Below are 17,028 nucleotides of genomic sequence, written 5' to 3' on the forward strand. Positions count from 1 at the left end.
TATGACAGTTGTTATCCATTCGTTTGAACTTTACGACTATCCGTGAATTATTTTTCTCTGAATTCGGTAATTTTGATATTTTACTATTTATCTTTTACAAAAATATCTTTTTGAATGTAGTGCCGCGTAAATTTGTAGTTAAACATATGATGCAAAAGTTACCCACGCGTCATGAGAATAAGTAATATAAAGTGTGTAGCACCCTTATGCAAAGTTCAAGATAAATCGGTAAAAACAAGTAGGTACAACATTGCAAGGTGGTTATCATGACACAAAAGATGAGGAAAGACAACACCATGAACAACACATAATAAAAAAAAGAACAACAGTAAGCCAAACACTCAGCAAATAACATTCAGCTAAACACTTCAACCAAAAGTCTGCAAAACACTTCAAACAACAAACTTCAGAACATAACGACTTATTAGTTTTTAATCCCCATTGGCATATTCACCCTCTTTTGTTTTTGTATTTATTTGAAATATGTTAATTGTCTGTTTAAAAATATAGTTATTCGTATTGCCGGTAAATAAATATTTACTCTTTTGCTAATTAGAAAAAGAATTGATTACTGTATGTACACATGGTACTAGAGACAGTTCTTGGTTTGCAAAGTATTACAAGAAGAAATAATAAGGATAACCCCTTCGATCATACTCTATGTTGATCAATAACAATCGTATAACTATAAAGATCTGAATATTTTTTGTAACATAGTAAATCTCAATTTAGTAATTCAGAACTGTAAACTGATAGTATTTTTCTTCATTTCAAATGTTATCTGTTTAATATATCTTATATTACAATTTCCCTTAATTTCTGAGCCTTATGTTAGATATGACAGATTTGAAAACAGTTATAAAAAATTATAATAATGAAAAAAAACACTTTTTTTACTTTTTACCTCTTATATAGATATAGGAAGATGTGGTGTGAGTGCCACTGAGACAACTTTCCATCCAAATAACAATTAATAAAAGTAAACCATTATAGGTCAATGTACGACATTCAACACGGAGCCTTGGCTCACACCGAACAACAAGCTATGAAGGGCTTCAAAATTACTAGTGGAAAACCATTCAAACTGGAAAACCAACGGTCTAGTCTATATAAAAACGAGAAACGAGAAACACGTATACATTACATAAACAAACGACAACTACTGTACATCAGATTCCTGACTTAGGACAGGTGCAAACATTTGCAGCGGGATTAAACGTTTTAATGGTACCAAACCTTCTCCGTTTTTCAGAAACAATAGCATAACATCACAACATAGAAAAACACATGATAAAATATCAATTGGAAGGCTTAAGTCAATCAAAAAACGTAAATTAACACGCTATGAACGAATAAATTTGATCTGAGATATCTGAATGCACAGTTAATAAAATATTAGGAACAAAAATTCAAGGCCAAAAAGCAAACAAACAAGTCCAAACAAAGCCATGGCAAGACACCACCGCGAAATATTTAACCCTTCGAAAATAATCACTTTTGAAAAAAAACTGTTTTAATAATATATACAGGTAAATGAAAAATAACTTTGTCGTTTTAGGTATACTACTTATGAGTATAAAATTCTTCCAATAATTAGGAATACCAAAAAAGTTCTGTCATATAAACATGATAAATGCATAATTTTAACACTAGATACAAATTGGGGTGAATATCAACAATAAAACTATTCAATTAGAGCTAGCTAAAACTTCCCTGTACAGATTTAAGGAGAATAATCTTGAAATTCATACAAATGTAGTACGAAGAAGTTAAAATTAGTAGATGTCTGTTTGTTTTATTCACGGTTTTTTGTCAGAATAATCGATGTGTTTACGACTGTCATACAAATGAGAGGTTTATTTTTCTATAAAACCAAGTTTGTCGCAACTGGGAAATGCCTGTACCATCAGGAATCTAACAGTTATTATCCAGTCGTTAAAACTTTTTGACTTTCCGGTAAGCATTTTCCTAGGATTCGGTATTTTTTTGTACTTTTTATCTATCACAGAAAGATCTATTTGAATGACTAATTCCTAGCGTTCTGTCATTTTGTAATTATACATACAGATGCGTACCACGAATCGGTACTACAAAGTCTGTAGCATCCTTATGCAAAGTTAAAGGTTGGTGGGAAAATATAAATCCAGGTAAAACATTGCAAGGTGTTTATCATAATTCAAAAGTTAAAAAAAGACAACACTATAAACTAGACATACAAGCAAAACAAAAATACAACAGTCTGTAACACATTACATACAATAGTCAGCTAGACCCGTAAAACAACAGGCTACCAAACATTACAAAAACAGTCTGCATATCAATAACCGTTCATGAATTTTCAATGACCATTTGCATATTTAGCCTCTGTTTATAACACATTACATACAATAGTCAGCTAGACCTTTAAAAGAACAGGCTACAAAATATTACAAGAACAGTCTGCATAATAAACGTCCATGAATTTTCAATGACCATTTGCATATTTAGCCTCTGTCTATAACACATTACATACAATAGTCAGCTAGACCTTTAAAAGAACAGGGTACAAAATATTACAAGAACAGTCTGCATAATAAACGTCCATGAACTTTCAATGACCATTTGCATATTTAGCCTCTGTCTATAACACATTACATACAATAGTCAGCTAGATCCTTAAAAGAACAGGCTATAAAACATTACAAAACCGTAATTAATGGCCTTTAATTTTAATGACTATTGGCATATATCGCCTCTGTTTGTATATATTTGAAATATTAAAATTTTTTGTTTAAAAAAATAATTAATACAGTCTTGTTGGTAAAATAAATATTTACTATTTTGCTGATTAGGGGGAGGGAAAGATTACTGTATGTACACATGGTTCTAGAAACGGTACTTATATATCAAATTATTACAAAAAGAATAAAAAAGAATAATCTCTTCAAGCACACTCTAAATTGGTCAATAACAATCGTATTACTATAAAGATTCGAACATTTATTGTAACATATTGAATATAATAAAATTAAGTACCGATATTTTTCATAAATTGTGAAATTCAAAGAACGAAATGACAACATGCAGAAATTGGGCGAAACAATAATTCTGATAGTTTGGACTCAACTAATTACAAACCAGGCGATTACAATAATTGGTAAGTTCATCATTTCAAAATGCAATTTCTAAATCTCTCATGTTTTCAAATGTTCAGCCACAGCACAATTTACAGACATATTATAACATTTTGTTTATACAAAATTACAAACAATTTTTATCAACATCGGTTCAAATAAATTTTAAATGAAATAATGATTTTACGTTATTTCAACTAAATGAGAATTTATTTCCACACGTCATGCCTTAATATATATCTTCAAGGTGATACAATATTCCAGGCACTTGTATTTCTTATCAACATTTCCTTGATACAGTGTTGCAGCTCACAAGGAGACAAGAGTAGTATGTTGATTTCATCTCTTCGTAATTTTCACGAAAGCCATCAGAACTGATTGACCTCAAATGTGATCTACCGAAGAAGAATTATCGCCGTATTTATACTTAAATGAGCAACACGACAGTTACCACCAATCGGCAATCCTCGGGAGAATCCGCTTCTCTCCTTCTATCGTTAGATGAGGTACGGAATCGGCCGAGTTGTGACGATTGCAGTTACCACTTTTCCGGAGCACCTGAGATTCCCCAGTTTTTTGTGAAGTTTGTGTTGCTAAATCTTTGGTTTTCGTTGTTGTGTTTTGTGTACTGTTGTTTGCCTGATTGTCATTTTTTCAGACATGGCGTTGTAAGTTTATTTTTGACTTATGGGTTTGTTGATTCTTTTGTACCTTTCGCCTCCCTTTTTATTCACATATAAATAATATGACCTGTAAATATATTGAACTTAATATATTCAGGAAACATTGGAGGACCACACAATGAAACTTACCATGTCTTTCAAAATGCAGTATCTTGGTATGAAGCATATACTGTTTGTGAGACGTTCGGACACACATTTCAAATGATCGAACCATATCAAGCACAATGTCTGATGAATTCTTTAGATACTGCTTACGGGTAAGTAGAAGTCAATAAGAAAGTAGCAGAGATGGATTGGCCTAAGGTTCGAAATCGCTCACCTTGTTGACATATTCAATGTGTTATTACAGGAAACATAGAAATACCGAGCGTCTATATATATAGCTATCCGTCCGGGCTTGGTAGCGATTTCAAGTGTACAAATCTTGCTAGATTTTTATAAAAAAAAAAGTGCCATGGTTTATATTAGCAATGTCATATACCACATTTGAAAATCAGTGACGATCAGCTATGATTATTAAAGAAAAATGATAAAATGATACTCCTTGGAAATATTAATTCTATATAAATTTGGAAAAGTACCATGTGATCATATTTTGTAAGATTTAAAGCATAACAGAAATGTCTCGGACAATTTGAAAAATAATCGGCAATACAATATTATTAATAGAATTATGTCCCTTGGATGTATTAATTATATCGTAAATTGCATTGTATTTACTCTCAAGCTTTATTTTCCCTCAATATATAAAAAAATAAATAAAATAAATAAAAACCCATTTTTTTAGTTATCGCCCTTGAAGAGACAGAATGAGTTGAACGTGCGGGACATTGAAATTCTGTTTTGTCATTATATTATTGCACGCCTTTAATAACAAAAGCACTTATACAGTCATTTTCTATATTTTTACTGCTTAAAATTATTACAGAAACTTGATTGTTACAGATGTTTCTGCTCACAGATATAGTAATAAGGGTATGAACCACTTTCTACTGCACCTTTGGTTTTTGGTTTCTTTTATTGCTTTAGCATTTGTAGTAATTTATTTGTTTTCTTAACTGTTTTGGTGAGAGCGCAAATTTCGAGATTTGTTTAGACGAACGCGCGTCAAGCGTGCTTCTTATGTGGTTCATAACTCAAGTAATATTATTTCAATATAAAAATTAACGACCTTTTGATATATAACAATAGTAATAAAAACTTATATCAAGCGATATCACACATTCAACAGTGTTGAAACATATATTTTCTTAAAATTTATATCCGTTTGTATTGAATAGAAAATTTCGCGAGTCGTTGATCAGTCATACATATATTTAAACATTATAGTAATATGATTGCCCTTAATTTTTTATCTAAGACACCAATTATACCATAAAGGAACAGAACAGGGTGTTGGTATATTTCTTTGCATAATAACTAATAGTATAATCTTTTCATGTCAAAATTTCAGTCACATACATATATGGACTGGAGCCGTACAGCCAAGATATTCCGAAAACATATACGATGTTGATAAATGTGAAGTAGTGGATTATTTTGTGGTTGATACTGATGTCATAGCGAACAACAGCTACAGTGTCTGTGTATCTCTAGACTCAGATAACCCAGGGCAATATTTCTTAGAGAACTGCGAAGAGAATAATCATTTTGTTTGTATTGACCATGGTGATGGTAAGTAGGTCACAGTCTCTTTATGGTTGGTTGAAATCTTATTAATTACAGAATGAAAATTGGGGATATGCCAAAGAGACAACAACCCAACCAAATAGTGAAAGATCTGAACCCTCCTCTAACCAACGATAGTAAACATACTCACATCAATATACGCAGTAAAACTGAGTTTAAAAGAAAAAATAAATTTATTATACTGGTAGATAGTTTTTTATTCTCTCTTATCAATTCACAAAGGTTCAAAGAAGGACACGTAATATTTTACATATAATTATTACAGTGAAACATGGAATAGATTTATAACCAAAAAAAAAAATAATTCAAAAAATAGAAAAATAGAAAACGTAGGATCGTTGCTTTTCAAAATATTAAAACAATTTCATATTCGAAAAATATGAAAACAACAATGTGTCCATAGTACACGGATGCCCCACTCACTCTATCATTATCTATATTCAGTGGAACGTGTGAAATTATGGTCTACTTTAATTTGGAATTAAATAAGAAAAATTATAGCATGGGGAACATTTGTACTAAGTTTCAAGTTAATTAAACTTGAACTTTATCAAAAACTACCTTGGCCAAAAACTTTAATCCGAAACTGGACAGACGGGCGAACAGACGAACGGACGATTAGACGGATCAATGAACGGACGGACGAACGGAGGCACAGAACAGAAAACATAATGCTCATGAATGGGGCATAAATTGTGATGATGTAGCAATTCAATTGCTGTGTAAAAACATGTAGATTTTGATAATATTTTTTTATTTGCGCGACATAGAATAACAATGAAATGCAAACAGTTAACATAGAAGCCTGCCAGCGCTAACTTAGATAATCTGTGTCAATTTAGATTCACCAATGTATTTTTTTACCTATTTGAGTTATGTTTAGTTATCAGTTATTTTAAGTTAGAGTTTTGCGCGGTAAAGTAGGTTATTCTATATTGATACAATTTTAGTAGTTTTTTTTTTTTAATATGAATGGAGTTTTGAATAGACATATTCATCTGCGGAAAAAGTATATTCACCGCGAAAAATGGCCGAAGTGAAAATCAGTTTTTCAAAAGTCAATAAAACTACATATATACCTCATCAAAGGCAGTAATGGTATATTATTCACTTTTTGTTTACCTAAAATTTTAGGTAGATATTATAATGTTATTTAGTAGACATTAATGATTATAATTTCCTGTTTTAGCAATTACTACTGATGTCTTGTTTGAATCGCTCTCAAGTTATACAACATTCGGCGACTATAATACGGAGACAGATTATACTCCTAGGTTTGAAGACTGCATTCACTACTGTAAAACGAGAATAGAATGTTTTGCAAGTGTTTTTGACAGTAATTTTGGAGACTGCCGTATAATGTTGGACAACACCTATAACTTTCTGACACGGTATGAATTAATCGTGCCCTATTCGAATGAACCAGATCCTTTTGGAATATTTTCTCTATATGTTAAAACTACCAGAGGTAAGTTATGCTCATTATTCAGTTATCATTGTTTTATTTTCAACCATGAATGCAATCAAGATATCTTTACATCAACGACATGAATTATCATTGATATGGTGATATTTATAAACGAACAGTTTACAAAATTTTGAATTTTTGAAATACTAAGGATTTTCTACCTCAGGCATAGATTATAGCTGTATTTGGCAAAACTTTTAGGAGTTTTGGTCCTCAATTCTCTTCAACTTCGTACTTTATTGGGCCCTTTTAAACTTTTTTGGATTCGAGCGTCACTGATTAGTCTTTTGTAGACGAAACGCGCGTTTGGCGTATATACAGAATTTAGTCCTGGTATCTATGATGAGTTTATTGATAATGCATTATTTTTTTTCTAAAGATTGACTGTGGTATAGAAATGAGGTCATAAGCTAGCAGTATAGACATTTTCTTAACTATGGTAATTGTTTGGTTTTCAATTAACTGATCAATCAAAGATTTTAAATGTTGTTATTTTTTTATCTAATTTAAAAGAATTAAAGTTCACATCAAGTAAACATCAACCCAACAACACATGTATCTAAAAATACATATTATATAGGGAGTAACATACAGTATTTTATATTTTCTAATAGACAAGTGTCTACAAAATGTGGCAAGTTTAACATTTGCAACTAGTTATCAACGATATCAGTATTATAATTGAATACGCCAGACGTGCATTTTGTCTACATAAGATTCATCAGTGACGTTAAGATCAAAATAGTTAAAAAGCCAAACAAATATAAAGTTGAAGAGCACGGAGGACCCAAAATTCCAAAATGTTGAACCGGGTACGGCTAAGGTAATCTATGCCTTGGATACGAAAATCCTTAGTTTTTCGAAAAAAATAAAGTTTTGTATACAGAAAAGTTATAAAAATGACCTTATAGTTGATAATCATGTCACCACCGAAGTGCTGACTACTGGGTTGGTGATACCCTCGGGTACGAACCGTCCACTTAGCAGTAGAATGGACCCAGTGGTGTCAATAATTATCGAAGGTACCAGGATTGTAATCTAATATGCCAGACTAGTGTTTTGTCTAAATAGGAATCATCAGTGACGCTCAGATCAAAATAGTTATAAAGCCAAATAAGTACAAAGTTGAAGAGCATTGATGACCCAAATCGACCCTTTCAAAATCATAAACGGCAAGAATCCCTTCTTTATATTCATGCATTTGATGTTTCAGAGGTTTGATTTCCAAAAGAGAAACATATGCTATCTTGTCAAATTCAAATAACTGATTCTTGTTTTCACAATTGGTTTGTATTTGAAGTTATAATAAGTTGGCATTAATCATTGTGATTAGAAACATGTTTTCGAAATTTTCTTTTTCAGTTCATATTGAATTGCAAAATGTCACCAACATTTACCAAGAATCTTTTCCTTGTAAGTGTTTGATTACTGTTTTGATTAGCTTCTTCGACATCTTTTAAGGCTTGAATGTATAATGTTATTGTTAAATTTGATACAAGATTTATTGTGCTTCTTTGTGAAATATTTGTTTTGTTTTTGTTCTAATTGAGATTGTGTCACGGTGATGACTGCTGTACCCGATTTCTACAATTGTATGTTTGTTTTATTCACGCATCGTTGTAAATATAATGGGAGTTGATGCGACCGTCATACAAGTGAGAGGTTTAGCGCTAGAAAACCAGGTTTAATCCAACATTTTCTACATTAAAAAATGCCTCTACCAAATCAGGAATATGACAGTTATCCATTCGTTTGATGTGTTTTATTATTTGCTTTTGCCATTTGATTATGGACTTTTCGTGTTGAATTTTCATCGGAGTTTAGTATTTTTGTGATTTTATTTTTTTCTTGGGAAAACTGATTATAGGTTTAATACGTGTATAAACATCTACTAGTGTCAATCTTTTAAAAAAAATGATCACATGAGATTGTGTTAGTGCTGTGTAAAGAAGAATATTTACGATTAACTTTTTCATACATACAACATAAATATAATAATATATTCTATGCATGTGTTCGTGGCAAAATTCATTCAACAACACTCGATTTGTGTGTGAGAGCTGTTAAACATGTCATTCATTGTATATTCAAAATGAAAATGTATCGACCACTTATTCCAGAGTCAATGACGCGTGTTACTGGTTCAAATTTCACCATGTATGTTGTACTTGCATGGATTTCATACATTTATCACTCACTGATTGGTGTCCATGAGTATAAACCAAAAATATTATGGTGATGTTAATTTCGGGCTATGATATTCTGAACCTATCCGTTGTGTTCTGTACCACAATTATTCCTTGATGGTCAACCAACTAGGCGGAGTATGTATCCGTTAAACATGCAAATGCCTGGATATCTGTAAAACTGATTAAATAAATTAAATTTATAACTTCTTATTTGAATTGATATACAATTTCAAGGTAACTTTGAGTATGGATACACATCAAGTACTGGTAAAATAACTGAAACTGGAATAATGGAAACCACCATCGGTGGTGAGGAAAATTCAAAAATAAATATAAACGATATAAACGATATAACGACACAACAAACCAGCTCAAAAGAAATAATCACGACACAAGAGCTAAACTCAGAAGAAGTAATCACTACACAAAAACAAAATTCTGAAGATGGAAGAATGACACAAAGGCCAAACCCACAAGAATCAACCACAACAGAAGAAATTTTCTATGAAGATACAAGCACCACACGAAATCACAACTCAGAAAAAAGAACCACAACAGAAGAACAAACTTTTGAAGATAAAAGCACGACCAAACGACCAACTTCAGATGAAATAACTACACCCCAAATACTAGAATCAGGAGAAAGACAAACAACACAAGAAATAAACTCAGAAGAAAGAATCACGACACAAAAACCGAACTATCAAAGTGGAAGCACCACGACACAAGAACCAAATTCAGAAGATGGATCCATGAATCACGTACTAATTCATTCAACAACAATCGAACTTGAAGGCGGTAAGAATATGGTTATTGAAAAAGTACAAACACATAGGTGTATCCCCTACATTGATAACACTATTGCGCAAAGATAATATTATAGTTGATACTAATTTGGTTCATTTAAAGCAATTCAAAGCTTGTAAATCAGAGATTCTAATGCAATTTGTATGTAACAATTTTTTTCATTGGCTAAAAGTTGCCGTCAAATCCACAGTTGACCAGGTGTAACTAAGGAGGGACAACCATTTTGAAATGATTGAATCAACAAATGTTCGATTACTACTATATAATCCAAAATAAAACAACACCTACCTCGAATTCGCCATTTTAAAGTTATTTTATCCGATTTTGAAGCATACAGGTAACGTAATAAACTCCAGTTTGTAAGTTTTTATTTGTATGACGTCACGTTACCATGACGTCTTTGCGCCAAAATCATTCATGAAGTTTCGCGGATTTTATTTTATTTGTCAAATTTAGACATTTTTCCAAGTTTTATCGTATTTTTTTCTTTTTGAAATGCATGAGAATCGGAATAACAGTACTGTACATATATACATTGGATGGTACACTTGTTAATGTATACTATTGAACAAATCCAAAATTATTTAATGAAAAACTACAAAGCATACAATATTCATCAGAGAGCAAACAAACAATAAAAATCAATAAAAATCAATCAGCTTCTGGTAACAAAACAAGGGCGACAGATATTAGAGGGACATTCACACTCATAGATTTAAGATAAACTGACAACGCCATGGGTAAAAATGAAAAAGACAAACAGACAAACAATAGTACAGAAGACACACAATAGAAAACTAAAGACCAAGAATCACGAAAACCATGATATACTGGGTGATTTTATGTGGTCTGGAAGGGTAAGCGGAGCCTGCTCGACATGTGACACCCGACATGTTGCTCAAAATGCTCAAGTCATTACAAACCCGGTTAATAATCTAATTCAGGAGGTTACAATTGTGTATCTAGAGATTGTCAATTTACCTTTATCGTTTAGGTGCCTAAATACATTTTTTGTTTGTGCTTTCCGCATAACCTTCTTGTCCGCAATATACGATGGATTCATTTATGTTCGTTGGTATCAATTTTCGTAGATTGAGGAAAACTTGCATTTTCATGGATATATGATTCCGTGGTTTAGCAATCTCTGTGTACAAAGCCTATAGGATATTTGTAATTCGTTGAACAATTGAATTCGTGGTTTACCTGTACCCACGAAACCCACGAAAATTGGTATCCAACGAATTAAAATGAATCCTCAGAAACAGACAATGCAAACTTATATACAAACTGTCTGCTTTCTATAATTGGTTAAATTCATTCAAACAATTGTATGTGTCTGTGAATAAGTGCAGTATAGTCAAATGACATGCAATACATATTTGGAATAGAACATCAGTTTATATATATGCAACATGATCAAAAATACCAAATCTTAACAATTGAGGGGTTTAGCGCTGTAAAACCATGTTCAATCCACCATTCTCTACGTTTGAAAATGCCTGTACCAATTCAGGAAAATGACCGTTGTTGTCCATTCGTTTGATGTTTTTTATCATTTTATTTTGCCATTTGATAAGGGACTTTCCGTTCTGAAATTTCCTCGTAGTTCAGTATTTTTGTGATTTTCATTTCGTTAAAATGATTTGTGTGGATCTTGTTAAAAGAAATAAAAATAATATAGAATGCTCCGAAAGATCTCCGAAAAATTCAATTTAAATTTGAAAAAAACGAGACTTTAAAAAACGTGAATCCAAAAATCAAAATGACTAAATTTGTTATCAAAAAGTTAATAAAGATAACGAATCAAACGATAAAATATCACTAACTATATATTATATGTAATTCGTGATTACATTTTAAATTTCTAATTTCAGATGATAACACAAATTTACCAATAATCCTTTTAACAACGGAATTTTCGACCACGGTTTAAGTAAAAGGAGATGAATGATGTCAAAAGGACATTCAAAACTCATCAGTTAAGATCAACTAGCAACAACATGGCATAAAAAAGCATATTTAAATAGAATTATTTTTAACACTTGAAATATTGTTATCATGGATTAAAGTTGAAAATTCTTAAATAAAATCAATATCGCAGATTTTCGCTATACATTGTATCTGCGTTGTAACTCTTCTCACATTAACGATAACCATAAATTACGTATTCATAAAAGCCGGTTAACGAATCTATGGAAACGAATTTGTTTCGATATTGTAAATAACTAGTTCTACAGACTCTTAGCTACGATTTGAATTCATTATAAGAAATTGAATTATTCATAATATATATATCTATATCTGTCAATCGAGAAAGTTGCATCTAATACGGAAGTGTTAGGGTTTATTATGATGATACTTACACTAATATCGTTCGAAAGTTTTAAAAAGAAAAAAAACAAATATGGGTTCCTTGTATACTTTTGTATCGATATCGCAACACTAAAATACTTGAACATTTTTTATTAAAGACTACGGATTTGATTTTTTGTATGATTACAGATGGGAGTGTGATTTCTGTGCCTTGTCATTGTCCTCAAGTGCGTACACCGAGAACAACAACCAAGAACACAACAATTGAAGATCTACAGAAAGAACTCATAATCGATAAGAAAACATTTTCATCGTATAAAAGATCTTTAATATGTATCAAAGATTTCCGATCATCGACAAACACCATTGGGGGATTTGCCATTGTGATTTTGTCTGTCGTGTTTGGCATACTAGTCCTTTCTGACATACTTCTTCTCTTTAGAAGCTAGGCAAATCTCATTCATATAACCTAAATCGGAAAACAATGTCTGAACTCTTAAATATAACATGAGTGCTATGTTCATGTATAGATTAAAGGAACATAATGAAAAATAGAAGATACCATACATGTAGTTTAGCCGAAGAAACTGATTTTCTGCAAACGCATATGTGTTGTTAGTTGAACATGTGTATACTTTTTTTCAAAGTTTCAATATTTAGAAAGAGTAGAGGCAATCTATCAATGTACATATGTAAATATCGAGGTATTTATACAACGTCAATATTACCTTTTTACTGTAATCAGCATTATCATCACTAGATATATTGAAAGCCCCAGCTGAATTCAAAATCAAGTGTTCTATTGGAATTGGTGATATTTCATAATTTTATTTGTCATGGTTGTAGATGAAACATTTAATACGGGGAAACTCCCTTTTCTGCAGCTTTTTTGTTGTCAAAATGCCATTAGTAAGTAAAAATAAAAAAAAAAAACAATATCAAATTCAACCAAAAAAGGGGGGAGTCAGGTTCTCCAGAAGGGTAATCAGTTAATGATCCAAATAACACAAATTTTCTTTGATAGTCGGAATTATCCGTTTATATTAATGGTGAAGCTGGTCAGTTGTTATAAGAACTGAAAAATTTCGTAATGAAAACATGAAATTAAGCGACCCTTTGTCGTAAATTTAACAGTCAACAATCAATTTTAATCTTGTTATAAGTTAAGATTTGATTGAGATAGACCTGTATTTGATGTATTCTTTATTTAAGGTTTAGAAAATAGAAATAAATAACATTTTGTCAGCACATTAGTTTCAGCATGTCGTCTATATAGCGGAACGTGAATCTACAACATAAGCCAGCTTCTATATGCATGTGTTTCAGAAGCACTTATTTGGCGTTTTTCTTAATCAAAAAATAGAAACAAGACGGGAAAGACACTAGATTCTTCCAGAAGATAAGTGGACGTTCAATAACATTCGTTGTCAATAATAAAAGCTAGAGCATCTGGATGATGTCAGTTTGAACGTCCTTTCGGGATTTATTTGATAGTGGGTTACTCCTAACAAGGAAGATACATGTATGAAACCAATAGTTTCAAATGATGAAATTATCCCATCATAAATTTCACGGTTGCCATCACGATCTGCTTGACCATTATGGAATAATGTTTTCATAGATGATAGCGGATATGTTCCTAATATGGTAACTACAATACAATTTCCTTTTCACAAATGCGACCTACCAGATAAAACTATTATCAGGCTTTCACTAACATGAGCAACGGATGGCATATGTAGATCCATATATGCTTACATTTCCGGAGCACTTAAAATCAACCCCAATTTTTAGTGGGGTTCGTTTTACTTAGTCCTTAGTTTTTTATGTTGTGTTTTGAGTAATTTTGTTTGTCTGTTTATCTTTTTTCTTTTTAGGCATGATGTAGTCTAGTTTATGTTCGATATCAGTTTTAATGTCCCACTTGTAATTTTTGTCCCTCTTATATCTTTTGTCCCTCTTTTTAAAAATGTTTTCTTTAAACCAGGTTAGGTTTTGTAGTCTCGATAATTTCTAACGCACACATAAAAAATAATGAGATGAAATGTAGATAAACAAACAACGCATTATTTACATTTTACTCTTTAATTGATCATATAAAGAAATATAATGGAACAGTGTTGGTCTTTTGAAATTTTGTCATCTCCATTAGATTTAAAAGACGACATCTGGTGTATGCAAACAAATATTTTATTCATTTCTATAAGACAAATATGATTATTATATTGTTGAAACACTATATTAAATTACCGTGTCTTGTGTTATACAACTAATATTTCCTTGTAAAATATATATATTTTATCTTATATCAAATATGAATAATACAAGTACTTAACTTTAATATGGCATGGCCTTAATTTTATGCAATAACAAAATAAGGACAAAGGATAAAATAACAAAGGGCTACAAATGTATGACTTTGAGTAACTGGTTTTAGTTTAGAAAATTCAAAAAAAATTATAAAAGATTCAACATGTAGGTGTTTTTTGTCAGGTCCAAAAATGTATTTCCTTGCAATAACTAAATTAGCGAAGGAATGGTTGTACATCGCGAATATAGTACTTCATGGAATAAAATTGAGAATGGAAATGGGGAATGTGCCAAAGAGACAACAACCCGACCATAGAAAAAAAAACAACAGCAGAAGGTCACCAACAGGTCTTCAATGTAGCGAGAAATTCCCGCACCCGGAGGCGTCCTTCAACTGGCCCCTCAACAAATATATACTAGTTCAGTGATAATGAACGCCATACTAATTTCCAAATTGTACACAAGAAACTAAAATTAAAATAATACAAGACTAACAAAGGCCAGAGGCTCCTGACTTGGGACAGGCGTAAAAATACGGTGGGGTTAAACATGTTTGTGAGATCTCAACCCTCCCCCTATACCACCATGTTTCGAATATTTAGACACTTTGTTTGTGTCAAAACAACTACATGTAATAACAATTTTTCAAAATAAGAAATGAAATATTTTTTCACTGCAAGATAAGATATTTGAAATCTTACAAAAATACTACACATATATAAAAATTATACAAAATGTACTCACCCAACAACACATATGAAATATCAATATATACAGTTTTGCGATTATCTTTTCACATTAAAAAAAATACAAGACAAAACCGTTTATGGATCCAAAACAGTCCAATGTGGTACAATACAAAAAGTGTAGGAAGTAAAACATTGATAATATAGGAAACCACTGAATGTTTAGTTAAGTAACCAACAGTACAATTAAGTTTTGTTTATCATGTAAATGTATAACGAATTTGCATTGGTATTTTGAAACTGTTTAAGTGAAAAACAAACAGTTATATATTTTTTTTATAAAAACAATGCGTACATAAAGAACACTTTAATTGCAATTTAATTTTATGCTGAATTTTTATCAATTTTTTAATCGAAATTCAGTTGTAAGCTTCTAACCCTGGGTCAATACAACTGTTTTAATGTTTCTATATTATAATGATGCTTAACGAACGTATCAAATGTATTACTTGTGGTTGAATATGTTTTAAAAAAGAGACCTCTATTCTCTGTCAGAAAAGTACTAACCTTTGTTTAGTACTGATGAGACGAAATTTTATCATTGCAATTTGACAAAATATTATCTAAATATATATAAAAAAAATATTACAACTTATGAAAATCTAAAAATGAGAATATATACAATACATGAATATTTCTAAAAACATACTGTTTTTGACGTTTTATCCTGTATCAATTTTATTTGATAAATGAAAACTTAGTTTAAATTAATACTTGATAAATGAAAACTTAGTTTAAATTAATACAGTACATTCGTCATTAAAATTAAACTCATCTCCATAAATCTCTTTGTTCATCATCGGGTCCATTCTCAAAATCCAGAGAAGTATTTGTCTACATACATATTCATGTTGATCGTTCAGAGCCTTTATTATAGATAGCTCTTACAAGTTAGGCTTGTATAAATACATCAAGGCCTATACACAAATACTTTGAAGACCTGTGATAGTACGTTTGTGTAGGTCAATGAACCTAATGTAAGCGAAAGTTGATCACCAGTAATATCTACGATAGAACCAGTCATCTGAACGCTTTTGTCAAATATGTAATGTATTTCAATCATGTTTGAAATTTCTGTTTCATACCCGTCATTTTATATCACATGTATCTAAGTATTCGGGCATAATTAAATAAATATACACGTTGTAATAAAAAAACGTACATCAAATATATCGAGGTATGTTTAAACAATTATTACAGGTTTATTTGGGTTTATAAAATAACGCTGTTATGTAATCGAACTGCAGCTGAGATTTGTTATGCATATAAATACAGCCAGGAATATGTTTCAACATCAGCACTCATACGTAATGTCGGTAAAATTTCTTCAAAAATATTTGCAAATCTAGACTGCGTATAGGGCGTTTATGCATTAAATAGTTCCTCCTTATCCACGTCCAGTTCAGAACAATCTTGGATTTATAAATGTATATAAATATTTTGACTGCCTTTGCCGGTTTCGGGTGCATAGTCAGATGTTAATACCGTTGAATGATCACCAAACTGAGCATTTCTTTACAGGGTTCATTCTGCTTCCAATTGGACAGTTGTATGCTTTGGAAAAGTCAACAGAATTAGATAATGGACCAAGCACTCTGGAAAATAAAAATATTAAGTAAGTTCTTCAAAATCAAAACATTAGGTGGACTAAGTTCAACATCATTGAACAAATCTGTTTACAAAGAGCAAAATCTCAGAGTAATATACACA

At 31.3% G+C, this 17,028-nt stretch overlaps 3 protein-coding genes across 5 annotated transcripts in view; 2 read left to right on the forward strand and 1 right to left on the reverse strand.

The window, feature by feature from the left end:
- Nucleotides 1-3,008: 3,008 nt before the first annotated feature.
- Nucleotides 3,009-5,896, forward strand: LOC143055928 (uncharacterized). Its single transcript, XM_076228978.1, has 3 exons — nt 3,009-3,136; nt 3,894-4,053; nt 5,250-5,896. Exons 1-3 carry the CDS (start codon nt 3,061-3,063, stop codon nt 5,476-5,478), a joined length of 465 nt encoding a protein of 154 aa, XP_076085093.1. The 5' UTR covers nt 3,009-3,060; the 3' UTR covers nt 5,479-5,896.
- A 783-nt stretch (nt 5,897-6,679) lies between these two features.
- Nucleotides 6,680-14,335, forward strand: LOC143057864 (uncharacterized). The gene is made up of 4 exons (XM_076231301.1): nt 6,680-6,953; nt 8,316-8,366; nt 9,377-9,940; nt 12,452-14,335. Exons 1-4 carry the CDS (start codon nt 6,845-6,847, stop codon nt 12,709-12,711), a joined length of 984 nt encoding a protein of 327 aa, XP_076087416.1. The 5' UTR covers nt 6,680-6,844; the 3' UTR covers nt 12,712-14,335.
- The window catches only part of LOC143057863 (neprilysin-1-like), a 56,688-nt gene continuing 53,988 nt past the window's right edge, over nt 14,329-17,028 (reverse strand). For all 3 annotated transcript variants that reach the window (XM_076231299.1, XM_076231300.1, XM_076231297.1), the window contains exon 22: nt 14,329-16,913. In XM_076231299.1, the coding sequence (XP_076087414.1) occupies nt 16,814-16,913 (100 nt within the window). In that variant the 3' untranslated portion in view covers nt 14,329-16,813. The remainder of the gene's footprint in view (nt 16,914-17,028) is intronic.

The sequence above is a fragment of the Mytilus galloprovincialis genome, chromosome 13 (genome assembly GCF_965363235.1).
Source record: "Mytilus galloprovincialis chromosome 13, xbMytGall1.hap1.1, whole genome shotgun sequence".
Classification (NCBI taxonomy): Eukaryota; Metazoa; Mollusca; class Bivalvia; order Mytilida; family Mytilidae; genus Mytilus; species Mytilus galloprovincialis.

What these genes read in the sequence shown, in the direction of transcription:
- LOC143055928 (XM_076228978.1), top strand. Translation starts at nt 3,061, where the DNA reads ATGCAGAAATTGGGCGAAACAATAATTCTGATAGTTTGGACTCAACTA. An exon ending in CCAGGCGATTACAATAATTG is followed by an intron (nt 3,137 to 3,893) that starts GTAAGTTCATCA and finishes TAATATATTCAG; the next exon opens with GAAACATTGGAGGACCACAC. An exon ending in TCTTTAGATACTGCTTACGG is followed by an intron (nt 4,054 to 5,249) that starts GTAAGTAGAAGT and finishes TCAAAATTTCAG; the next exon opens with TCACATACATATATGGACTG.
- LOC143057864 (XM_076231301.1), top strand. Translation starts at nt 6,845, where the DNA reads ATGTTGGACAACACCTATAACTTTCTGACACGGTATGAATTAATCGTG. An exon ending in ATATGTTAAAACTACCAGAG is followed by an intron (nt 6,954 to 8,315) that starts GTAAGTTATGCT and finishes TTTCTTTTTCAG; the next exon opens with TTCATATTGAATTGCAAAAT. An exon ending in TTACCAAGAATCTTTTCCTT is followed by an intron (nt 8,367 to 9,376) that starts GTAAGTGTTTGA and finishes TACAATTTCAAG; the next exon opens with GTAACTTTGAGTATGGATAC.